At 46.4% G+C, this 26,461-nt stretch overlaps 1 protein-coding gene across 2 annotated transcripts in view; it reads left to right on the plus strand.

Annotated features, from left to right (window-relative positions):
• Positions 1-26,461, plus strand: part of nolo (no long nerve cord) — a 264,081-nt gene that overhangs the window by 165,264 nt on the left and 72,356 nt on the right. For both annotated transcript variants that reach the window (XM_055076569.2, XM_050188130.3), the window contains exon 2: positions 7,269-7,355. In XM_055076569.2, coding sequence (XP_054932544.1) covers positions 7,269-7,355 — 87 coding nt within the window. The remainder of the gene's footprint in view (positions 1-7,268; positions 7,356-26,461) is intronic.

The raw sequence follows: 26,461 nt of genomic DNA on the forward strand, positions 1-26,461 counted from the left end.
ACCTAACTTCTGTAACGGTGCGTTAGCACAGTGCGCGCGTTATCGTTATTGGCCCGCCCCTCGACAACGCAAGTTCCTTCGTTATTTCGTCCCCTTGCTGAAGATCTCCTACAACCATTCATTCACACGAGATAGCCATCGCGAACAATAGCAAAACTCCCGAGTGCTGGTTAATTACCAGAGGGCAGCGATATACGCTTACCCCCTGCCACCGGTGCGCGGCTGTACGGCGTGTCAACCTGTACAGCCGTATTTCTTAACGAACGTTTCGTATAGTGCACCCCCTTCAGCAGGCCGCACCCGGCCCGGGCGGTGTCTACCTGCCCCCCCCCCCCCCTCCCCCACCTCTCGCTCCATTTCTGACGCCACTGACGGCTCCAGTCTCTTATACTAAGGAATGTTACGAGCGAACGAGGTTTGCCAACCTTCCCTCTTATCCGTAGCGTCAGCTCTAGCTTTTATCACGCTGCACGGTATTAGTTACGCGACACCAAACGTTACAGTCGACTCGCGCCGGTCAAATTCAACGGCGTCCACAGGGCATTGGCAAGCGGCGTATACCCGACGGTATACGTCGCTGTGCTCATCTCTTGCAGTGGCGAGGATGAAACCCGACTCGAAGGTTTCTCGACGGAGGCGGCTGCATGGATAATGTTGCGCCATTTGCGAGCTGCTGGGCGCGAGACTTTGCCCTGTGCTCTGAAACAGAAAAAGAGGCTCTGCGTCGGCCGATCTAGATTATACAAGCCGTGCGCATCAGGAAACGCGGTGTTTCGTACTCCCTGCGTGCGCGCCAGGTGTGCGACAGTATTATTACCACGCGCGTCTCGGTCAGTCTGCTGCGTGCCATTTCCTCCTTCCGCAAGGAGGGGCAGTTTTTTTTTCGCCTAATGAGTTCAATTAAAACGCCGAATTAAAAGCGGAGCGCCCCTTTCGCACTGTGCATAGCCCGGCTGTTCGCAGCGCGGTTTTGTTGTGCCCCTACATGGTGAAGTCATGGGGGCAGGCTGAGATATATACTTGAAATGTGTTCGCGGTTTTCAGAACACACCGTTAAACCATACCGAAAGTTCGACACGCGGTATGCCGATATCTTATTTCCCCTTCTTCCAATTAATTGGTTCATCGACTCGAGGGGAAGGTTCCGGGGCAATCGCATGTCCTCTCCACGTTCTGCAGTTTTCTTTTTGGTGTAATTGTTTGAGCGCGAGGAAAACGTCTAGAATAGAGCTAGAGGAAGGCGCATTGGACAGAATAAGTAACGCTTCGTTTTCATGTCGCGGAAACTACGACTTCGAAAGGGCACAGCGTGCTGAGAACGGCACGGCCGCTTGTCTTCTCATGCGTACGACATACGCCTGGTTAGCGTCGTTGCTTTATTTGTCTCTATCTACCTACACGACTGTCCAAACGCTCTATACTCCTTGTTTCGGCAAGCAAATTTGCCTGCCCATGCCATTGTTGACCCCGTCTTCTTTTTCCTTTCTTTCTTTCTTTCTTTCTTTCTTTCTTTCTTTCTTTCTTTCTTTCTTTCTTTCTTTCTTTCTTTCTTTCTTTCTTTTCTTTTTACGCAAGGATAGGTAGCGAGTTATATCTGGCGACGTCATTACCAACGACTTTTCGATTACCGCGAGCATAAGCAAGAGTTTCGCGTGCTTTGGCGAGAATGCCTCGATAGCAAAGCTCGGTATACGAGTTACGTTATAACCCTTGCAAGGAGGCCAGCCAATCGTGTCTATGTAAGCGGGAAAGATAACCGAGGTACAATGTTTTTCGTGCGTGTATATGTGCGTGCGGATAAACAAGGCTCGCACTAACTCGCCTCGCTCAACCGGAAAACGTTGCTCGTCACAGTGCACTTCTCAACGATTTCAGGGGTTTGTAGAAACGAGGTTTAATTTTTTTTTCAGTGCAGACCCGCATGCCCTATCAAGCTTTCTGCTCTCGGGTCAGGAACTCGAAACTGTTACAACTGGGACGTGTTGGTATAACGTATTATGGGCGCACTAACAGTGTCAACAGCGACGAAAAAGTTAACGGAGCACAATAATAAAACGCCGAGTTGCAAAAAATGTCGCTCTCTCGCGATTAAAGGATTTGATGGAAGAGAACGCGTTGTTTTTAGGCATGAAATGCATTTGGCTCCATTTGTCGGCGACCTTCGAGTGACTTTGAAGCAAAAGCCACAGCTGTTATCCGGGCACACGAACGAGGATGTCAAGGAAAGTTGCGAGAACAAAAAGAGATCATCCGGGCAACCAATCGAGACCTAATTACATACGCTACTCACTTTTCAAACAAGTTAAACAAATATTGCTTCCGAGTTCTTCGAAACGTTTGTTCACAATATCACTCAAGCTGCAATTTCTGGTACGCTGAAACTTTATTTGTCATTTCCAATAGTAACGTTCAATATGCAGATATACAGGGCACCATACACTTGATTGTCATCTTTTGGCGCTGATACAGAGTTGCTTACCTGTGCTCTTTTCAACGCCAGCGGTCCGTGACTTACGCGGCGCGTCCGGCGCACCGCATATGGCTGTTTGACCGAGGCGGGACTTGCAATGAGGTTCTGTCCGTTACACGAAACTATTCCGTCCATATAGACCGGTGCACAGTATGGCGTGGTGCGGTGTGGTGTGGTGGGGTGTGCCGTTGCGAACATGCACCACACCCATTTTAAGATTGTGGCTAGTATCATGTCTAACCACTCTGCTTTGTCGGTAGCCATTCATGCTTACATCTGCTCTAGATTACGGGAGAGCCTGTGTCTTTGTCTTTAGCTGTCGTCTTCTCCCGTTATTCTTGTGTTTTAATAGTTCCAGGGCTTTTACTACTACGTAGTAATATTCTTTCTCGTATGGGTGGAAGAGATGTATCGGAGAAAACGGTAATAGATCCTACCATCTCATTTGGGTTTTGATTCTGGGCTTTCAATCCTGACTGTACGGCTGCGCGTTCGCTTAGTGAGTTAGTTCCTTTTATTGTCAGTGGCGAAGTCAGGGCTCTAACTACAGTCGTATTGCGATTGCTATGATCGTCAAAAAAGTGTGATTGATCATGTCATTCGTTCATCCGTGGACGCGTACGCGCACGGAAATTAAATGAGGCATTCCCAACGTACACCTTCCTTTCGTGTCTGATTGATGCGAGAAAATAGAGCCACGACGGCCCCGTGAGGGATGGTCCTTAGGCTGCTTTTCCGGGCACACTAAAGAAATCGCGCTTATCAAGTTTCCTATGACCTTGACGTCGGCATTCTTCAACGCCGACATTTGCTACAATATAAAAATCACGCCGGCACAATCCCACCGCATATTGTTCTAACCAGCACTGCAAAGCCGCGTTCTTTAAGTCTTGCCAGGCTTAAAGTAAGGCGGCACCTCGAGATGAAATGTGCAATGTGTAAATGTTGTCTCCGATGTCTAAATTAAGATGTAGTTGTTTTCCTCTTATGAGCTGTGTGAAAACATAGTAAGCCTCTGCTAGAGTATAAAAGAAAAAGAAGAAAAAAAGAAAAATAAGAAAAAGAGAGAAAGAAGAGAAAGTAAAGAAGTTGATACAGTGATGCACAGCACGCAGATGCCAGAATCATGCGCATGCCCAGCGTCGACGGCTGCGTCGCTTCCCAGGCGGATTTCAATGGAGCCTCACTTTTTTTTTTTTTTTTTCAGAACACAGCACCCACGAAATTTAATTTTTTCTTCTGCTCATTTTTAAGCGCTATCACCCTCTGTATATACATTTGTTTCTTCAAGTTTTCGAAACCGAAGGGTCCACAGTCCCTTCTTCACTCTCGGTTCTCGCGTTACAACCCAATCTTTCCAAAAGCGCGGCACCTAAGTTCCTCGTGCCCATCCCCCTCCCCCCCTCCTACCGCACGCGCACCAAAACTTTTCTTTGTTGCTTTTTTGTTCGTGGCTACAGCCAGAAATGACGCTAATGGGTTTGTAGGCGCGTGTGAGGGCTTATCTCGGACGCGCATTCAATCTGCGATGCATCTCTGGAGCGGCGGCAGAAGGCATAGCGCGGCGAAAAAAAAAAAAAATGAAGCAAATGGCCAAAGACGAGAGCGACAGTAACCGTCGCTTCCACAGCCGAACTCGTTCCTCTCTCGAGTTCTGGCAGTCTACGTACCACCTATAAAGCAAACAAATCCTGCGCGGAAATTAACGCGCGCTCTCGTTGTTTGTTCATCTATACTCCCCTAACTCCAATTCCGATGTTCGTAATTGAATGCGCGTGCGCGCTTCGCAAAACAAACTGGCGTCCGCCGCGCAGCGTTCGTCACGGCGTGAAAACACATTGCGACGGTTAAATTTTAGTTAATCAGGCCGTATATACGAATTACAGAGAGTGCGCATACTTATAGTATAAGCGTGGGAAGACGCCACTGCTGCCTGCCTGCCTGCCTGCATGCCTGCCGTGACGAACGCGCTGATGAAAGAAAGTTATACCTGGGAAACCGGGAAAGATAAATCCCCAAGTTGAACGTTGGGCGTGTTAAAGCAAGGATTTTTGTCGGTGCGCCATGAAACTCTTGTTTGGCGTAAGGATTTATACAACATTAGCGCGCTCGAGGCAGTCCTTTGAAAGCAAGCAAATTCAAACAAAACGTATAGTGTATAACATGCTTACTGCCATTACAGGACCAGTTCAGAGCTCTTCATAATTTTTTTATTACTCTTATTTTAGTGCTGCAGAAGAAGCTCGGAAACTCGCTGTAACGAAAAAACAAAAGACGAGTTCGAAAATTTAACGAGGTATTAACGGCACTCGCTTCGGTGCGATATTCTAAGTCCAACATTTCTTTTTCTCTCTCTGTTTGTTTCGTCAGCTCGGCGGCGATTTCGCGCATGCTCAGCGCTCTTCCTGGGATGGACTGGCGCACTAAAAATGAACGAGCTCATAAACGATTTTTTCGCCGCTGACTAAATAAGCGAGCCGTACGGACGTTCTTCTTTTTATTACCTTAAGAAACAACGGCCATAGCCGAGAAATAAACGAAAATATAATATAACCGAAGGCGCAGAGGAACGGAGAACGGAAGAGACGCTATATGGCGTAGCCGACCGTAGAATTTGCGCAAAGCGTCCGGGAATTAACACTGCGCCGCCCTCTTCTGTGTGCTCGCGTATTCGCTGCGCCTGTGGCCCGCCGTTTATGAACTGTAAGCCTCAGCTCTCTCAGTGCGCCGCTCTTTGGCGCAATAGAACATGTTCTTGCTACTTTCAGAAAAAAAAAAAAAAAACGCTTCAGCGGGCCGTTGTAATCTTGCTCTGTGTGCTGGCCCCGGTTCGGGCTTTAAGCCGTCTTTGCGCTGTGAACATCGATGAAGATGTAATTCCTCTCTCCTCCGTCGATTTATATCGTTTTCCACATGCTCTACATACGATTTCTTTATCTTTGCATGAGAAGAAAAGCGACCTACTACGGAAAGGAGTAGAAGCGCTGTTCTATATGATTTCGTTAAGGCTTGTACGTGGCTTCTTATTGCGGTCGTTCTCATCGTTCTGCAGGAGTCAATACCAGGGCGGTTTTGTGCAGGGTACGAAATAGAAAAAAAGGACTTAAGCTGCCTGTCCGTACTAACGTCGCAAATCAGCTTGTCGAAGGACGACCGTTTCAACATTCAGCGATTATTGTACTGTGTCTATAGTAAAGCTGGCTGGCAGCAAAGCGGTGGTCTCCGTGTTAACGCCTTTTTTTCTTTTTTACCCTGAAACCGACGAACAAGGCGTGAGCTTCACGTAAAGTTTAGGCATATTCGTTACGTCGCATTCTCAAAATTTATTGTTTGTTAGGTTTTTCTTGGCTTTCTATGCATGTCGCAAGGAACGATGAAACGTCGAGGATTTCATGCGACATGATTTACAATAGGCGATTTCCCTCCCTGGGTAAGATAGTGTTGTGTTGAAGACGTCAGTCCGGGTCCACGGCATAAAAGTCGGTGTGGTACAGGAATAGGAGAAGTTTGGAAACGGCGCTAACTATCGTATTTAAGTAACTTAGAGTGACAAATTCGCCGGCCTGTAATGATAAGCGCATTTCTTAATTTAAGCGAGCTGGGCATGAGGTTCAGCATGTTGTCCAGCCCGTAGTCTGGTATGATCTGGTCAGGTCGGTCGGCAAGTCTTCACTCGGTTCCTCACACCCACTTGCCATGCCATGGCAGTGATGAAAGATCAACCGCTTTCTTCGGATCTGTGAATCTTTAACGCCACCTACCGCTTCGCCCATGAATTTCGCGGCTTATAACAACACAACCATTGCTCACGAAACTTCACACGATGTGTTTTTTTTTACCTGAAAGAAAAACCAATACAAGCACTAGGTGGCGCAATAAGTACGATTTTAATCCACACTCGTATACTCTTCCTTATAAACACCACAAGGCTAATCTTTTTCAACTGTACAAAGGTCGCGATTACGTGCAGGGAATGGGGAACGGCATTGGAGTGTGTGTGTGTTTCTCATGCTCGTACTTCATAAACTTAAGGCATTCATTCTACTGCGACAGCAGCTCAGAGCTCGAGACTGGGTAATCTGTGTCCTTCTGTCTGTCGGCGCGCACATTCGCTATTTCCAACACGCCGACAAAGACGGCGTCACCGTCGCTACCGCTAGGATTCAAAGTCGCGACCCTGCAGTTACGTGCAGTTGGCAGTTGGACACTCTAAACAACGCACTACGCTCTACCGCGTAGCATTGACATTTTGTATCTTGTGCGGGGTTTCAAACCCCCAGGCTGACTGCGGAAGCATCGAAGCCTGTGCATGCATCTGGGAGGCCACGACTGGCAGTACAGTATAGCGGACGAAATCACCCTGGAACTTATTTCGCCGCAGAGATCAGCGGCGTTAGCTTTTCATGCAGGTTTGAAACTTGTCATGAATGCCCCGGATGGTGGTCTAAAGGTCTTGCTTCAGGATCGCTCTACTGACTCTTTCGGTTAAAACTTGATAAGTCTCGTTTTTATAATTACTTCTCTAATTACTACATCGAGTCACTCCTTGTAATGTGTATGCCTGTGTGATGAAAGAGATCCCGAGGAAATCGTTTTATAATCACATCTTTCCAACACTCAAGGAATCTGTACTCATTTTTCCGATACACCCTGTTCATTCGCCAAGCAATCATCAACTGCGAATGTCCGACTCACTGACTAATTAATTGATCATTTTATGAGTTTACTGATTAGTCAACTGATTTGTTCATTAGCTGTCTCAATTATTAATTTTGCTCTCGTTCTTCTCCCCGCACAGGTAATCTTCTGGTCCTGCGGCTTGGTGCACTTGGAGGCGTCTCCAAATCCAGAAGACGAAGACCCTAGCACAGATCCCAGCATTGTGGTAAGCTTCCTGCTTTTGTTTGGGCCACGCGACTGTAATTCGTGAGAGAGAGAGAGAGAGAGATTCTTGTTGGTTAAATGTGATGAAAGGTTCGGGTAAAGTGCAGCGCAGTAGCCGTCTCTCAGCAGAGGACACTTCAACCGCGCTGTACAAGGGGACAAGGGGCTGGGGCTTGAAGAGAGGAAGAGGGGAAGCAGCCGCCGAAGCGCCACAGCCGTGGGAACGACGCACTCGTCTGCCTGGGTTCGAAATAGAGTGAGAAAATGGGCATGAAAAAAAAACATTCTCACTATTGCCCTACACTGCTACGGAGCAATTTTTGGTACCTGTGTCGTAAGATTAAACTGATTTTGTTTTACTGCTGTAGTTTCGGCAAGGTTTACAACTTAGTGAATGCACCAAGGTCAGTTTGCCGCTCTTCTAGGCGATATACAGCGATGGAAACGCATTGAACCTCTGCGCAGAGGGAGAAGGGGCCGCCAAATGTGGCTTATCAGTTGCTCACGTGGGTGCGATGGCTTATATGACGCTGAGAAATCTACTAATTACAGTACGCTCGAAGATTTCGAGCTCGTTTTTTTTTTGTGAAATCGACGCCCTCAGTAGCGAACTATACGTTTGCGAGAATTCTCTGTAAGGACGGATCATGCCCTGCCTATGGTCGTATACCTGCAGCGCGCCAGATTCATCCCCAACGGAAAAAAAAATGAAAACTCCGTTATTCGGACTCGTTCCTCGTGAGATTATATGGCTCACGTTAGGCTTTATTTTGAAGGACTTTTGTATTTCAGTGTGGGCTTCTTAAAGGGTGGAAGCGAATCGTGCCAGATCGCAGTTATAAGAGCTACTGTTGCTCGTAAGACGCACGGAAGGTGTAGAATGATGAAAGAGTTCACTACGACATTCAGCGAGCGGGTCAATGATGAAGAAAGGAAGTTCATCCTCTTGACGTATAAAAAAAACATAATAAAAGAGAGAGAGAGAGAGAGAGAGAGAGAGAGAGAGAGAGAGAGAGAGAGAGAGAGAGAGAGAGAGAGAGAGAGAGAGAGAGAGAGAGAGAGAGAGAGAGAGACGTGTTACATTTAAGGTTGAATTCACCGAAATTTTCGCTCACAAGAGCTGTGTTTAACTGACCGGCCGCCTTCGCTAACAGTGCGTCCAACATCACGCCTAGATGCAATGGCAACTGCTCAAACGGACAGTTGTGACATAAGAACTACTTTTGTGAATACGGACCTCGTCTTTTAGATTGCTTTTCTCTTGACAAAAAAAAATCGCGTGAGTTAGAAGAATTCTCCAGCGTAAACTAATCACGTTGCAACACAACGACGTGAACAATGTCGCGCGAAGCAAATCTTCTTCAAGTAACCTGTATACATATTGTTGTTGTGAACGTCAACTAACATACATAGGGAAGATATTGCACCGTAGAAACCCACACGGTTTGGCAATATTGGCATGCGTTGCTCTCTTATGCGTCGGTTGTCCCTGTGCGGTATCTTAGGGTACGTTTGGATTACTAGAAGAAAACGCAAACGAAAGAACAAACGACAGAACAAAATTAATATCATGCTTACCAGTAATTTCGTTTACGGAATATCGACGTTCACTTTCTGGTGCAGTTCGCGCTCTCACTCAGCTAGTATACAAAGGCCGGTCTATATGTAAGAATAGCCAAAGAGAAGCCGCATCAATCGTGCGATCACTGATCGTCATTTTAAGAGGTTTAGCGAATGAGGAACCGCATTAGCAAATCACTGCACGCGCTTCTTGTTTGCGCCAGCGGCCTTGTCTCTAGTCGGTGTCCCTTTCGCTCGGATAGCTATTCGTGCCGCTTCACAAAGCAGTTCGTGTATGTTAAAGCGTTTGTCGTACCGTTGGTCGTAATGGACGCAGTATTCGTGAAAGCAGTCGACCAGAGCGACACAGTTCCTACGTAAAAAAAAGAAAGTAAGTTTCGTGAAATTGCAGCCCTAAGCCCACTGGTCTCCGGAGGTGAGCGTGACGCAATACAGTGGCAGCTCCGCCCACGAACTTCCTGCGAGCAGTATGTGAATCACAATTTACGACTCTGTACGCAAATCACTGTTTAGATATATTGGCCAGTCAGCTGCCGTTTTATGGATCGCATAGATACAGACTATTTTTCATTTCACTAACCGTGCAGCAGTATACGGGATGAACTACAAAAACGAGAACAGGCCGCGGTAACGTAAAAAAATTAAGAGGCAATAAAAAATAAAATAGAGAGAGAGAGAGAGAGATGTAGTCGGCGTCGGGTCGGCTTTGTGAAACTTTGTAAAACTTTAACGCACTAGAACTTGCCATCGCGAGTCATTACGGAGTCTTTACGAGCGAGGACCATTTTCTCTTTTACGGTTATTATTGTGTTGACATCCGCTGTGAGAGGTAACACCCGCCGCCAGCCGGGGCTTATTTTCTCACCAAGCGACGGCGGCAAAACCGGAACCAAGTTTCGAGATAAGAAGCCCCGCGTCGGTGTGCAGTGGTGACGGGCAGAGCTTCGCGGACTCGTCGCCTTGGGTGATCGCGCGCCCGTCTCTATTATAGCCGCCTACAGGTTATTGGCGCAGCTTTGCGTTTCCGTTTTGCATGCTTGTCAGCTTCTCATTATTTTCTTTTCTGCGCGCAGTCCCACCCGCAAGCGTACTTTCTCTCCTTCTTCGTCATCCTCGTACGGCAGCTTTGCGAGGAAGTACTTCGGTATCGCTGCAGTTTGCAGCCCACAATAAAGTTTAGGGGGCAGATCTCCCCGGACCGGGGTCGCGTGTGCAACGGTTCCACTAGTTCCGTGCACTACAGTGGAAGCTGCGGGCCGCCTTGGTCAGTCAGGAATAAGGACCCGTCAGGGAGAAAAAAAAAAGTACCCCTCGTCCGTTGTGGGCGCGGTAATCCTATGCCGGGATCCTTCCATTCAACGGTCATCGCGCCCTACGAGATTAGCTCCGGATAGGGTGCGATTCTTTCCTTTTCTTGTCGCTTCGTATTGGCTAACCATACCCGCTGATTTTGTCGCCACTGCGCGATGTTGAGGCGGCGGTGTGTAGTGCTGATAACTGTGCACCGCTGCTTCGCAGCAGGAGGCGGCAGACGCGCGTGCAACAGTGTTACGCTGGTGTGCGACAACGTATATTTGTTGTTTAACGCACAATTTTACGACGCCCAATAAAGAGGACAGCTAGAGTGATCTGTTGTTCGTTCACTTAGTCTAACATCCTCTTCTTCTATATACGCTGTGAGTAATTCGTACGCAGTTTTTCATCTTTTTCTCTCTTTCCGTTCTGAAGTCGTAAAGTTGGCATTGATCACCGTCAATCCGAACACCGTCTCCTCGTCCTCCGTCCCAAGTTCGCGGTATCGCCGAATCCGTTGTCGAGCAAAAGTCGTGTTTATGGGATCAAAAAGCTTTGTAATGCCCTCGTCATAACTCGTTTCGCGAGCCGTTTAATGTCCAGGACTGAACCGACGAAGTTGCGCTTTCTTCCCGTCTCGTAAACTTTAGAAACCGACAGCGCTTCCGGAAGACGTAACAAGAAAAGATAACTGAGAGGGAGAAAAAAAACAAGGCAATAAATAGGACCTTCTATACCCACTGATTCAGCTGCCCCCGTTCGCGAACGTTGCTCAAAAGTATTTGGCTTACGTTATCGCCGTTGTTATTGGCTCTGTCGGCGTATAGTTCATGTAATTGCTACAAAACTATACGGGCAAGAGATTGTCCAGTGCGGTTCCTTCAACATTACGCGATTTGTCGTATACTGCGCACACCGTTTTCAGACAGTCCGCATCAGTCTCGCTTTATTAGGTCATGACGTGCATCCGCGTGAAATTACGCGTAATCAGCAGTAAAAAAAGTATGAAAGTTAAGACAGCAAAGCTACTTTCTTGTCTTAACTTTCATATCTTTCTCTTTCTTTTTTTATATTGCAAGCGATTTATTCCCGCCGTGTGCGTTTGTGGGCTATACAGATGTTGTAAGACTATTTCAGCATTAAAACGGGAGAATTACGTTCTTCAGGAATCTGCCGAGAGTTAGTAAAGGCTATACTAAGTTGAAAAATTAAAATCCAGTGAGGAAGACGACGAAGTGTCTTTTGATACAGCGCTGTTCTTTCTAGCTCCGCCTTATTTCTGCGAAAACCTAAGTTCATCCGCTGGTCTTCGCTCCCTGCTCGGTCGTAATGGAAGTGGACGACCCCGCACGTCTGCCGGCGATGGCGGCGTCAGCGGCGGCCGCCTCCAGGAAGCGGATCGGTCAGCAGAGCGACACCGACAGCGAGGACACCCATGTCTACTCTCTCAGCAGTGAGGACACTTCCGATGACGACTTCCAGCTTGTGCAGAGCCGCAGAGCGAAGAGAAGGAACACCAGGACGTCCTCATCGTCAAGCACGCAGACAGTGAGACAGCCGCAGAGGCCGGACGCCAATACCATCATATTTGTGCCCCTGCTTCCCAACGTCAACATGAGGCTACTTAACAGGCAATCTGTGTCGATGTCACTGGAAGCCCTGGTGCCAAACGAAATATCGGACATTAGAATGAACACCCGAAAAAATCTTCTAGCGGTTGATGTCCAGCATGCGGCTGCTTTGACCACTCTACGCAGCGTAACGGACCTCGATGGCATTCAGGTGCGCTCTTACATCCCTCTGGGATCTGACGTAGTCACCGGTGTTATCTACGACGTAGACGTTGCTATCCTTAATAACGACTTGCCGATTCTTATCAAGCCAGCCAATGATGAGGTCATCGTTGATGTTAAGCGGCTAGGCAGTTCACGCTGCGTGAAAATAGCATTCAAGGGTAAATATATACCCTCACATGTTAAGGTGGGACACTTCAGACACGCAGTGCGGCCTTTCATTGCGAAACCTCTTCAGTGCCGCAAATGCATGAAACTGGGACACGTGAGCAGCGTCTGCGAAAATCAGGCAGCATGCCCCCGCTGCGGAGAGCCCCACGCTGCAGATAAATGTGGCGCGACTGTAGTGAAGTGTTCCAACTGCGGAGGATCACATGAAGCTTCATCGAAGAAATGCCCACATATTAAGAAGGAAATGGCCATCTTGAAAGAGATGGCGAGAGATCATTCATCTCATCGCGAAGCCGCCGAAAAAATCAGGAAGCGACGTTCACGTCGCCGGCGCTCCTCAAGGAAGGCTCCTCAAGGAAGGCGCATGCCACTTCCTACAACACCACCTCCTCCTCCACCGCCCAGGCCAGACAATGTGGACAGGACCGCGAAGAGCTAGTCCACTGAGAAGACCACGTCTGCCGAATCTTGGCCGGCTCTACCGAAACGACAACATTCACCAACAGACACACAGCAAGCTTTCGCTGGACAACCCCCGACGTCTACTGTCGGCGATTTGTGCGACCACGACAGGCAGGTGGCTGATATGCTGCAATCGCTAATTAATACAATGCGCATTATACTGAACAAGCTGCAAACACCAGCAGCTCGAAGCGCTCTGCAAATACTGGATGCACTAAATCCAGTGCTTGCTAGCATCGTTTAAGCATCATGGCTCGATCAATAGTCCCCTTCCGCACTGAACTTAAAAGTGCGTCGATCTTTCAATGGAATGCCAGGGGTCTAAGGACCCGTATATCAGACTTTCGCCAATTCATTTTCACACATCGCTTCCCCATACTGGTCATTTGCGAACCAAATACATCAACTCCACTCAGACTGTCCGGTTATGAATCTTTCGTCTCGTCCACATGCGGTGCGAGCACGAAAGTGATAATCTACATCCGCACGGACTTAACATATGTCGCTAATGCGATAGAGCCTCATGACGACAACCAATACGTCTGCGTAAATGTCCAAAAGAAGAATGTGTCATTTACACTAATTGGAGCCTACATATCCCCAGCGGGTCCCTTTGACGGTGAACGACTAAAGAAAATATTACTAATGAACAATGGCCCCTGGGTTATCACAGGTGATTTCAACGCGCATCACCAGCTATGGGGAAGCACTAAAATTGACTCCAAAGGCAGGAGCCTTGCCTCCTTTGCTGCCGACCATGATTTGTGCTGCGTGAATGACGGCAGCCCTACATTTCTGCGAGGCACGACCTACAGTAGCTGCTTGGATTTAACTTTGGTGTCAAGGCGCTTTGTCTCGAGCGTCCAATGGTTTACAGACATAGAAACACATGGAAGCGACCATATTCCAACATACATAAAGATTAGAGGAGTTGAGCAACGCTCCTCTACTGCCTTGCGTACAGTTGATTGGTCAAAATTTCAGAAGGATATGGACGACACATGTCGGGAAGGCCTCTCACACACTATCGAAGAAGCAATCGCAGAAGCATTGAAAACATCCATCTGCTCGCTTCCAAGGTCAGCAAGGCGAACAGACTTGGACATGGAACTGGAGAGGCTGCGTGCAGCACGCCGACAAGCGGAGAGGAGGTATCGGCGCACGAAGTCCGTCTTGGATCTGAGGGCTTCACGACGCATACAAAAGAAAGTCCAGCGTCGCATGGATAAATTGGAAGATAAGAGATGGAAAGCATTCTGTCAGTCGCTTGATCCCCGCAAACCGCTCTCGCACATATGGAGAACGGTTAGGGGTCTTCGCTCATCTCCGCATCAAAGGAAGCCCTTCGCTGCTCTGGCCCTCTACCAACTCCGCTCGGAACTTCAAGTGGCTGAAGAGTTCTGTGCACGGGTTGCTGGGTCCGTGGCCATCATTACTGACGTAGCATTGAATGACATCCCTGAGGCACGTGTACCAGAAATGAACGTGCTATTTTCACTCGAAGAGCTCGATGCTGCGTTGGCGACCTGCCGGCGTTCTTCGTCACCAGGACCTGATGGCATCACGTATGCTGCCCTATGCCACCTTGGACATGACGCACGTGATGAGCTGCTCAACTACTACAATGAATCTTGGCAGAACGGCGCCGTTCCTAAACAATGGAAATTGAGCCGCTTGATCCCCATTCTGAAACCTGGAAAGTCTCCGCTTGAGATCTCATCACATCGTCCGATTGCGCTTTCGAGCTGCGTCGGCAAAGTGATGGAAAGAATGATTCTTGCTCGATTGGAATGGTACCTAGAACGATTCAACATCTATCCGGACGCCATGACAGGTTTTCGTCGAGGTCGCACGTCCATCGACAACGTCATTGACATCGTAACATGGGTCCAAAATCAAAAAAGCCTCAAGCGCCTATCTGCGGCACTTTTTCTGGATATAAAAGGAGCATACGACAACGTCGCCCACGAAGCCATACTAAACTCACTTGAGGTTGTTGGAGTTGGTGGCCGGATGTATCACTGGATTCGGGACTATTTGACTGAGAGGCGTTTTTTCTTACAGACCGAAGACGGCCCAACTTCAGACCATTCCATCTGCCGTGGTGTGCCGCAGGGTGGAGTGTTGAGCCCTATTTTGTTCAACCTCGTCCTGGTAGGACTAGCGGATTACCTACCGCAGACAGTACATGTCTCAATATACGCCGACGACATTTGCATCTGGGCCTCTGCGGTGACTCGCCCTCAGCTAAGAGCCAGGCTTCAGCGGGCGGCAACCATGACGGCTTCTTATCTCCGAGAGCAAGGCCTCAGTGTGTCTACTGAAAAGTGCGCATTACTTGGTTTTACGCGGAAACAAATGTCATCGTATCCTGTTACGATCAATGGTCAAGCTGTACTCTATGTTAAGACGCATCGCTTTCTGGGCGTCATCATTGACCGCAACCTCTCATGGAGCCCTCACTGCGTCTATCTGAAGAAGAAGCTAGTCGCCATTGCTCAGGTCTTCCGATTTCTATGCGGGAAAAACTGGGGTACACCAGTCCATTCTATGTTGCAGCTGTACAGGGCGTTGTTTCTCGGACTCCTTCGTTACAGCCTACCAGTATTGTCAAATGCATGCAAGACGAACTTTCGCGCCTTGGAGAGCATATAAGGTCAAGCCCTACGCACGTGTTTAGGGCTGCCTAGGTGCACCTTAACAGCAGCGACAATCGCCATCGCAGGAGACCAAACAATCCAGACACATGTAGCTGTCGACTCTCTCAGAGCGCACTTTCGCCATCTGTCAAGGATCCCCGACCATCATTTGGCCTCCCTACCAGCCGAGAGACCTCAAGCGACCTTTTCACGAGTTAGTAGCGCTCATCATGAGTACATACCGGCATCATTTACACCGGCGGCGAAGCCTTCCTCTCCCCTGTGGTGCCTGCGACAGCCTCAAGTAAAGTTTGCTATTCCTGGAATTACAAAAAAGTCCAATCATCCATCGCCGGCTCTGAAGCAACTTACACTCATATTACTGCACCAGACGTATCATGACCGCATACATATATATACCGATGGTTCCACCTCACCTACCAGCTCAACTGCCGCATTCGTCGTTCCAGCCAAGAACGTTACAGTTAAATTCAAATTGTCGCACACGACTACATCTACATCGGCAGAACTTGCAGCTCTCCATGCCGCTATGATGTACATCACCGAAGAGCCTACAGAGAAATGGGTCGTATTTTGTGACTCAAAGGCAGCCCTTCACAGCATCAAGTCCGCATTACGTCACAGAACTTACGAGCAAATGACATCTGAAATCAGGGAACTGCACCACCATGCTCTGGAAAGTGGACACCGCATTATATTTCAGTGGATTCCTGCTCACTGTGGCATCGTCGGCAACAACCTAGCTGACAAGGCTGCCCGGTGTGCCCACGAAGATACCAAGACGCGTCCAACACCTTTGGCGAGGTCGGACGCTGCCAGAGAACTTCGCCAACTTGCGCGTAAGAAGTCCCAAGATCTCTGGATTTCAAGTGGCCTAAATTGCAGATTACGTAAACTGGACCCCACGCTACGGCTACAACTGCCATCTAGCCTTCCCCGCGGCCAAGCAACCTTGTTGTGTCGCTTGTGGCTGGGAGTGGCGTTCACGAACGCATACTCCTACCGCATGGGAATGGCCGAGAGCCCGATGTGCGACTCCTGTGGGTGCGAGGAGACCATCGAGCACCTATTGTGTACCTGCCCTCGCTACGATGTCCAACGCCTCTCTCTGCGGGCAACTTTACGCAGACTGGACTCGAGATGTTTCACCGAGTCAAAGATACTCGGACCGTGGCCACACCCGTCACTAGCTCGAAAAGCGATTCGTGCACTAGTGCGGTACTTGAAGTGCACGGGCTTAACAGACCGTTTATAGTGTCCTTGTGTATGGTGTCGCTCCCACACGTACACAGTGCTTCCTCTCTCTCTTTCTTCCTCTTTCTGTTCCCCTTTCCCCCACCCCCAGTGTAGGGTAGCAAACCGGATGCTGTTCTGGTTGACCTCCCTGCCTTTCCTACCCTTGTTTTCTCTCTCTCTCTCTCTCTAAAATCCAGTAATCAACTCTTTCGCCAAGGTTCGAAAAATGTCTTCTTTATCTTGTCCTTTTCATTTGCCGGATTATGACATTTTGAATAAGAAGCTCCGCCTATACGGCGCAAGGCACTAAACTGGGCCAAAATTTCCAACTTGCTTTAAAAAGTTTGAACGATGTAGATTCTGTCAGGAAAGGGCGCACCTACAACGTATGGTTTGGGCTTGTCCTCGGGCACCCACACAGAATAAAATAAACAAGACCAGAGAGCTGTGGGAGACCGCGTTGCTCAGGTGTGCACCGGAAGACCAACTCAAGGCAATCCAGCAGGCCGAAGATGCCGCCAGGGCCCAAGGGTTGGAGGCCGTCCTCTAGGTAGAGAGGCCTAGGTCTCAAATCTGCTGTGCACAAATAAAGTTTATTCCTCCTCCTCAATATATTCGTTGCCAACGCAGTGCGTGATGAGAAGATACCTATGTAGGAAAGTGGGCTCCAACAAATTTTAAGCATGTTCCTAAACCGGTCTTTGCAACCGAAGTTTTTAACGCTCATGTGTTCTGCTTCACCACTCACGCTGTTTTCGGGCCGGCAACTATGATGCATTAAAGATCAGGCTCCCACATGACGTTGCAATACGGATAAGAGTTAGCAGAGTAAACTAATGCAAAAGTGTTAAGAAAGAAGGGAGGCTGTTGTTTGAGGGAATGCGCGATGGAAAAAAGCAATATGCATATATAGCGAATTGCTCCGTTCCGTAATATTCAGAGTGTGCCAGTATAACGGTGGGTATCACCTGCGTGTGACATCCGCAGCAGCGCACGAACAACATTACTTGTTGTTTTCTTCACCTCCTAATTAGACAGACTACATAACCAATGATGGCGCATTGTCTGAGAAAGAATAAAATGAGCCAAAATATATTTATGTCTTGTAGGCCCGAACATTCTTTTCTATACTCCTATGGAGGCGGAATGCAAAAAACACTCGTGTGCTTGGGATTGGATGTAGGTTAAAATATCCCAGGTGGTAAAATTAATGCTCAGCTTCCCACTACGGCGTGCCTCATGATCATATCGTGTTTTCGCCACATAAAACCTAATAATTTTAAAACTTTTTAATGCACTTACTGTAGGAACAGCATCATTTGGATGAATACGGTGTCCTGTGCCTCCTCTTCTATATCCTGTCTGTGACTCCTTGATTGCGTTGCCGCATTTTACCACTTAATTTTTACTTGCACAGATGTGGTCTGGCGGTATCCCCTTTATGCTATACCTCTGCAATGAACCGGAATCCATGGACCATTTTTTTTACTATCATGTCGGCGGTGTTCTACTTACGAAAACGATGTTTGGAACAGGGCGCTCCTCCGATTTACGATCCAACAAATGATAATGAGGTTAGGGGATGAAAAGATGGAAATAAAGGATAGAAAACACCGAGGGATTCACTTCGTCTGGAGGTGCACGTCAAAACTTCGCAGTGACTCACACTGAACTCTGTCGACATCAGGAACTGCAGTAATGTACGTAGCGCTTAGGGGATGAAAAGATGGAAATAAAGGATAGAAAACACCGAGGATTTAAGCTTTTAAATCTAAGTATATGAGTGTCATATGGCCACTGTCCAATTACTTTTGTCACCGTGAATGAGCTCGAGGGACCACTGACAGCCAAATTTTTGTTCGCGACTGTTATGTTTGAATGAGTGGGTGTGTTTGCTAATCATGGAATGAAACCATGCTTGCTCCAACGGGACGTATAATTAATGCTAGCGTCGTTAACGATTATAAATTTTAGCGTCACTTCAGAACTTGTGCCCAAAACCATACGAAACGAGCGCATCGCCGCGGTGGTCGCAACTAGCCAGACTCGTTGGCCTATACTCGCTGGACGTCGCAGCCGACGGCGCTTGGGATCCCGCCGCCACTCCTCAGTAGTGCGCTTATTTTTTGCCAACGCAATTGTCGTTTCCAAAATCATGCCGTGTGCTAATAAATTCGCAGTTTTTCGAAGCCCAGCGTACCAAGAGAAAACGTGTTATCCGTGCGAACCGCCTCACTGAGACTAGAGTTACTGTGTATGGGAGCATATACACCAACTCTAGCTAGCAGACGGCCGGCCTGCGCCGTCTGTCCGCGAGGTGAAACGCTCACGCATCGCACCTCCCGATGATGCCCATGTTTTAGTACTGCGCCCTGCTTTCCAGAACAGGCGCACTTTTAAGAGGAAGCTTTAGCTCGGGCCCAACTCCGACGCGGCCTATTGAAATACATGTAAAAACGCAAAAACGTTTTTCTGAGATAACCCCTGGACCGATCTTAATGAAATTTGTTGCATTTGAGAGAGAAAGTTAAATTCTAGTGACTGTTGGAAGCGGACTTTTGAGTTAGGGCTTGAATTTTGTTAAAAAGATTTTCAAAAATTCGGAAGTTCGAAAAAAATAGACGCACGAAGTTTACAAACTAATAGCTCTGCATCAAAAACAGATATCGCGATTCTGTAAACGTCATCCATTAGACCATTCAAAGCGGACAAATTTGATATGTCATTTTACATCTTACGTGAATTTGTTACGTTGTTTACGAGGGTTTTGCAAAAGTTGTAATAACGCATCGACACATTTTTTGAGGTTCATGTGTAACATATCAATTTTGTCCGCTTTAGATGTGCTATCAGATACAATTCACAGAATTGCTATATCATTTTTTCTTGCTGGGTTACGGAGTTGTAAACTTGATAGTTTCGTTTTCTGAAAATTTGCGATTTTCGCCATTTTTTTATAAAAAAATGACATCCTAAATCGAAAATTCGAAACCAACAGTCACTAGACTTTAAGCTTTTCTTTTAAATGCAGCAAACCCCGTCAAATTTGGTGCAGTGGTTGCCGAGAAAAACGAATTCTCCTTTTACATGTATTTAGATAGGAGCACCCGAGCTAAAGCTTCCTCTTAACGTCAATTTTTAACGCCTCCAGGAGCGCCGATAAATGTAGTCGATTTTTATTCCTCCATGAACGGCGATAGGCGCAAACGCCTCGGCAAATAACCGGCGCGCACAGCTCTGTCGCACATCTCACGCAGTCTGCGTGAGATGGTTGTTCGCACATCGTCCGGTCCACATTCTACCGGAACTTGGAAATCAGTTGCGTGCAGTAGTTGGCACAAGATGGAGATCGGATCGTACCGTGGGTCTCTTGCCCTGCATGGAAGCGAGGAAGCAGCGCGGAAGCAGCGCGCAAGGGTCCCGATCTATGACGTAACTAATATTCACAGAGCCTGCAAAACGGCACAAAGAACCTGAGGCCCCACTAAGCACGTCATATGGATGACGATGTCGCAGACTGCTGCCAACTCGGATGAGCATTCCCGCTTGCGCTTTAAGGTTACATTAGGATGTCTCTCTCTTTTTTTAATTATGGAGTTTTACTTGCCAAAACCGTGATCTGATTATTAGACACACCGTAGTGGGAGACTCCGGAAATTTGGACCACCTGGGGTTCTTTACGTGAACCTAAATCTATGTATATGAGTGTTTTTACATTTCGCCCCCATCGAAATGCGGCTGCCGTGACCGGTATTTGATCCCACTAGCTCGTGCTTAGCAGCGCAACAGCAAAGCCATTAAGCAACCATGGCGGGTTAATATAAGAATACATTCTACCCGCCGTGGCTGCTCAGTGGCTATGGGTTGGGCTGCTGAACACGAGGTCGCGGGATCGAATCCCGGCCATGGTTCGAATCCCGGCCATGGATCGAATCCCGCCATTCGATGGGGGCGAAATGCGAAAACACCTGTGTACTTAGATTTAGGTGCACGTTAAAGATCCCCAGGTGGTCGAAATTTCCGGAGTCCTCCACTACGGCGTGCCTCATAATCAGAAAGTGGTTTTGGCACGTAAAACCACATAATTTAAGAATACGTTCTAGGCACCGTTAGACATGAATACTCCGTCAGATGTACCTATATGTATGCAGGAGAATCGCACAACATAAACATCTCGAGTTTGAAATTTTGTTGTCAGCGGTCCTTTAATCTAGTACTTGTAAGCCCTTCAGCAGGAACAAAGACCGGTCTATTGTAGTCATTTGTGCATAATCATCATCATCGTCGTCGTCGTCGGCATCATCATCATCATTATCATCAATGAAACTTTATTTTCAAGAAAAAAATGTATTCAAAGTACAGCCTAGTGTGGCTAGTGGCCGGTCCAGTATACAACAAAAATACGTGCAGGTATGCTAAGAGTGAAAAAAAGACAGACATATACATGCACATATATACATTCTTATGACACACACACACACACACACACACACATGTATGTATGTATGTATGTATGTATGTATGTATGTATGTATGTATGTATGTATGTATGTATGTATGTATGTATGTATGTATGTATGTATGTATGTATGTATGTATGTATGTATGTATGTATGTATGTATGTATGTATGTATATTGTCACGTGGAGTGACGCATGAAGAACACAGTAGCGATACTGTGAACTACGAAACTAACTTTTATTGGGCGAACCTGCGCCCACAAAAACAGGCTACACCTAGAGAACGGCGACAACGGCGAACGGAGTCGGCGATCGTCAAAATCTGATCAGCGGGTCGAGCGCGTCGGCTTTTATACATCAGTAGTCGAATGCTCCAGTGTAATCGCTGGGACCCGCGCGCCTTGCACAAAGTTCTACATTATTCGCGTCGCGCACGCATGCGATCAGATTACACAAGGTTCGGTCACAGACAGCGGATGGAAGCATCGATAACATTCCAGAAACTTCCGATACGTGCAGGTGCGTCCTGCGCTGTGCGATAACATTTGTTAGGCGGTGAAACGTGTCGCCCGATAAAGCCAAACAAGTAGACGTGTCAATATATATATATATATATATATATATATATATATATATATATATATATAAATATATATATATATATATATATATATATATATATATATATATATATATATATATATATATATATATATATATATATGTGTGTGTGTGTGTGTGTGTGTGTGTGTGAAATGGAAACTGACCCTGGCAACGTTGAACACCCGAGCTCTCTCGAGTGGAACTAGCTTAGCAGGACTCTTTGAAGAACTATCAGTCATCGTTTGGGATATCATTGGCCTTAGTGAGCTTAGAAGAAGAACTGGTGAGGCTTATACAGTGCTGACTAATGTCCCTGTCCTCTGCTACAGAGGTCTTCCACATAAGAAGCAGTACGGAGTAGGATTCATAATCCATAAGGACATAGCGGGCAACATTGACGAATTCTACAGCATTAATGAGAGGGTAGCAGTAGTCGTAACAAAGCTTAACAAAAGGTATAGAATAAAGGTAGTACAAGCCTACGCTCCAACCTCCAGTCATGATGATGATGAAATCGATCACTTTTATGAAGATGTTGAATTAGCTATGAGAAAAGTGCAAACTCAGCATGGGCGACTTCAATGCAAAACTGGGGGAAAAGCAGGCTGGTGAACAAGAAATTGGCAACTACGGCGTAGATTCTAGAAACACTGGAGGATAGAAGCTGATAGAATTCGCGGAAATGAATAAGCTGCGAATAATGAACACTTTCTTCAGGAAGCGTCGCAATAGAAAGTGGACCTGGAAAAGCGCTAATAGGGAAACAAGAAATGAAACTGACTTCATACTTTCTGCCGATCCCAGCATAGTGCAGGATGTAGAAGTGTTAATTAGTGTAAAGTGCAGTGAGCACAGGATAGTGAGGTCTAGGATTCACCTCAATTTGAAGGGAGAAGGAGTAAAATTGACCAAGAAGAAATATGCCACCCTGGACGCAGTAACGGTAAAATAAGACCAATTCAGGCTGGTACTTACAAACAAATATGTAGCCTTAAAACAGAGAGATGAAGATGACATAGAGGTAATGAATGAAAACAGCTGGCTTCAGAGGCAGCAATTGAAGTGGAGGTAACGCACCAAATAGGTAAGCTTTCCGAAGCGACGAAGGGCCTAATAAAGAAACGACAAAGAATGAAAGTGTCCAACTCAAGAGATCAGATAGAATTCGCGGAACTGTTAGAACTGATCAAAAAGGAGAAAATAAGGGATATTCGAAATTATAACATAAGAAAGACTCAGGAAGGAGCAAGATATGGACGCAGCATGAAATCAGTAAGAAGAAAACTTGGCCTAGGACAAGCCAAGATGTATGCGCTGAGAGATAAGCAGGGTAATATTATCAGCAATTTGGGAAATATAGTAAAAGCAGCGGAAGAATTCTATACTCACCTATACAGTATCCAGAGCAGCCACGATACCTCCATTCAAAGTAGTAATGAACAGATTACAAAGGGATGAAGTTAGAAGTGCCTTGCAAGACATGAAATGGAAAAAAGCGGCAGGAGAAGATGAAGTAACAGTAGATTTAATCAAAGGTAAAAGAGACATCATGCTTAAAAATCTGGCGGCCCTTTATACGAATTTTCTATCGACTTCAAAGGTATATTATATTATTATATTATTATAATATATTATTGTATATTATACTAATCCACAAAAAGGGAGACGTTAAAGACTTGAACAATTATAGGCCAATTAGCTTATTCCCAGTATTGTATAAAATATTCACCAAAGTGATTTCCAATATAATAAGGGCAAAGCTGGAATTCGGTCAACCAGAAGAACAGGATGGCTTCAGGAAGAGATACTCTACAATGGATCACACTCATGTCATCAATCAGGTAATCGTGAAATCTGCAAAGTACAATCAGCCTCTCTATATAGCTTTCGTAGATTACGAAAAGGTATTTGTTTCAGTAAAGATGCCAGCAGTCATAGAGGCATTGCGTAATCAAGGAGTACAGGACGCTTACGTAAATATCTTGGAAAATATCTACGGAGATTCCACAGCTACCTTGGATCTCCACAGGAAAAGTAGAAAGATATACCTATAAACAAAGGGATGAGACAAGGAGACACAGCCTCTCCAGTGCTATTCACTCTATGCTTGGAAGAAGTATTCAAGCTATTAAACTGGGAAGGCTTAGGAGTAAGAATAAACGGCGAATATGTCAGGAACCTTCGGTTTGCAGATGACATTGTCCTATGCAGCAACACTGGGGACGCGTTACAGCAAATGATTGAGCACCTTAATAGAGAGAGCGTGACAGTAGGGTTGAAGATTAATATTCAGAAGACAAAGATAATGATCAACAGCCTGGCAAGGGAACAAGAGTTCAGGATCGCCAGTGACCATTTGGAGTCTGTGAAGGAGTACGTTTACCTAGGCTAGTTACTCACAGGGGACCCTGATCATGAGAAGTAAACTTACAGAAGAGTAAAATTGGGTTGGAGGTCATACAGCAGACATTGTCAGGTCCTGATTGGTAGTTACCATTATCATTGAAAAGAAAGGTGTACAATCAATCCATTCGGCCGGTGCTGACATATGGGGCACAAACCTGTATACTGACAATGAAGCTCGAGAACAAGTTAAGGACTGCGCAAAGAGCGTTGGAACGAAGAATGTTAGGCGTAACATTAGGAGACAGGAAGAGAGCGGCGTGGGTTAGAGAGCAAACGGGGATAGCCGATATTCTAGTTGACATTAAGAGAAAATAATGGAGCAGGGCATGTCGTGTAATGCGTAGGTTAGATAACTGATGTACCATTAGGGTTACAGAATGGGTGCCAAGAGAAGGGAAGCGCAGTCGAGGTGGGCAGTAGATTAGGTGGGGTGATCAAATTAAGAGATTCACGGGCGCTAGCTGGAATCTATTGGCAGAGGACAGGGGTAATTGGAGATCGCAGGGAGAGGCCTTCGTCCTGCAGTGGACATAAAATAGGCTGATGATGATAATAATAATGATGACCTATATTATTTCCATTAAATTCTGTTAGTCTTTCGTCAGAAACGTTATGACATTTGGTCAATTTAAAATTCCAATTCGAACCACAGAGCGTATTAGGTATTGGAAAGGAAACCAGGCCGCCAGGAAGTTTGGAGCTTCTCATGGTTATATATATATATATATATATATATATATATATATATATATATATATATATATATAGCGACCTTGTAGTCGCGCAATATCGGAACTTAAAGAACGCATTCTGATTGAAAACTCTTACCTATATTTTTTTATTGTGGCTGATAACTCGCGATATTCCTTTCTGGAGTCGTTATGGAGGTTACAGATAACTATGCATGTCACACTCCATGAATCCAGACAGTAACTTACGGGACCGTGACACATTCAGAAGTACAGTGTAAAAAATATTGGCGAGCCTGTGTTAGAATATTAGAGAACACCGATTTCTCGTAAATTATTTGGAGGGGATGGAGATGTAAGGCCATATGTGGTGGAGGTCTTGAAGCTGCACACGCAAACCAGCTGCATGCATGCAACGCGAACGAATAAACGCATGCATCCCATATGCAAGTGCTCAACATTGGACTCGCGCAAACGTCCATAGTCAAGCGTTACGCGGACCTATGCACGAAAAAAAAAATTGAAAATAAGACAGCAAAAAGGAAGCTTGTAAGCGGAGCCGGAGATGATGGTTCGTCTTTCTTCGGCCGGAAGACCGACTGTAAACACATGTGCGGCCGCGTCGTTCCGACAAACACATATTAAAAAAATAATAATGAAGAAAGAACCCGCTGAACGTTGGCTATAGGATATAGAGTGGATAGCGGGGAGTAATCTCCGCCATAACACAGTGTTTCTGTGACCGCAGAGACCACAGCCAGCCGTCTGTGTGAGTGGTGATGGACTTGATACATGATCTACCTTGCCGCTACATTCGCTCTGGCTACGCTGACCGGGTGAAAATAAAAACAAGGCCGTGTATTCATTGTTGTTGAAAGTTAGCGCTGTGTGTGTCAGATGTGCTTTTCTGTTGTCCTTGTGCAGCTTGCGCTACAACGAAAGAAGACGTCTATTTACAAAACATTCTGGCACTAGAATTGTTCGTAAGAGCAAAATTGTAGCCAATCCTGATAGTGGAGATCTTTTTTATTATTATTATTGACAAGATAGAGGAAGATGTCGGCGCACAAGTAAGCTGCCGGGTATACTCCTTGGATCTTGAACAGGTGGGTTTAATTTCACATACAGTTATGTATGTACTTGTGCACGTAACGATTTGGGGGGAAAGAGCCGAAGAACCGTCGATGCAAATAAAGCAACGTTTTCCCGTAGCAGCGACGACACCACAATAAGATTACAAAGACACATCATTAGCGACGGAGGCATGCCAATGGCATACGTCTCTGACGAACGAAAACATTTTGTGAATTCGGCCCCAGAATCGGTATTTCCTAATGCACTTATAGCACGGTACAATGAGCGCGGCTATGCTTTTGACTTTTCTGCCTTCGTTGTCTCTGCACCGTGTACTTATTTCATAACGAAGCTGTTAAGGAGACTTAAAGTGCATCGAAATTGTCATACACGCGGGTTTCCCACGGTGTCCCGAGACAACCACGTTATTCGTAGAGCTTATGTTTAGAGAAAAGAAGGGACATGGTACTGGTGATGTGCAAACAAATTCTGATAAGGTTGGATCAACTTGGGGCTACAGGAAAACGGTTAAATCTAACTCTAGTGCGTCTTCGAGGGCGTTATACGAAACGATCGAGCAAACAGAGGTAACAGCAATTTTATATTTCAGCCCTGTTATGGGTGCGGTGCACCGGAAGTTTGTTGTGTGTAATGGAAATGTGAGTTTTATAAAATAATT

Source organism: Dermacentor andersoni, chromosome 2, assembly GCF_023375885.2.
Source record: "Dermacentor andersoni chromosome 2, qqDerAnde1_hic_scaffold, whole genome shotgun sequence".
Classification (NCBI taxonomy): domain Eukaryota; kingdom Metazoa; phylum Arthropoda; class Arachnida; order Ixodida; family Ixodidae; genus Dermacentor; species Dermacentor andersoni.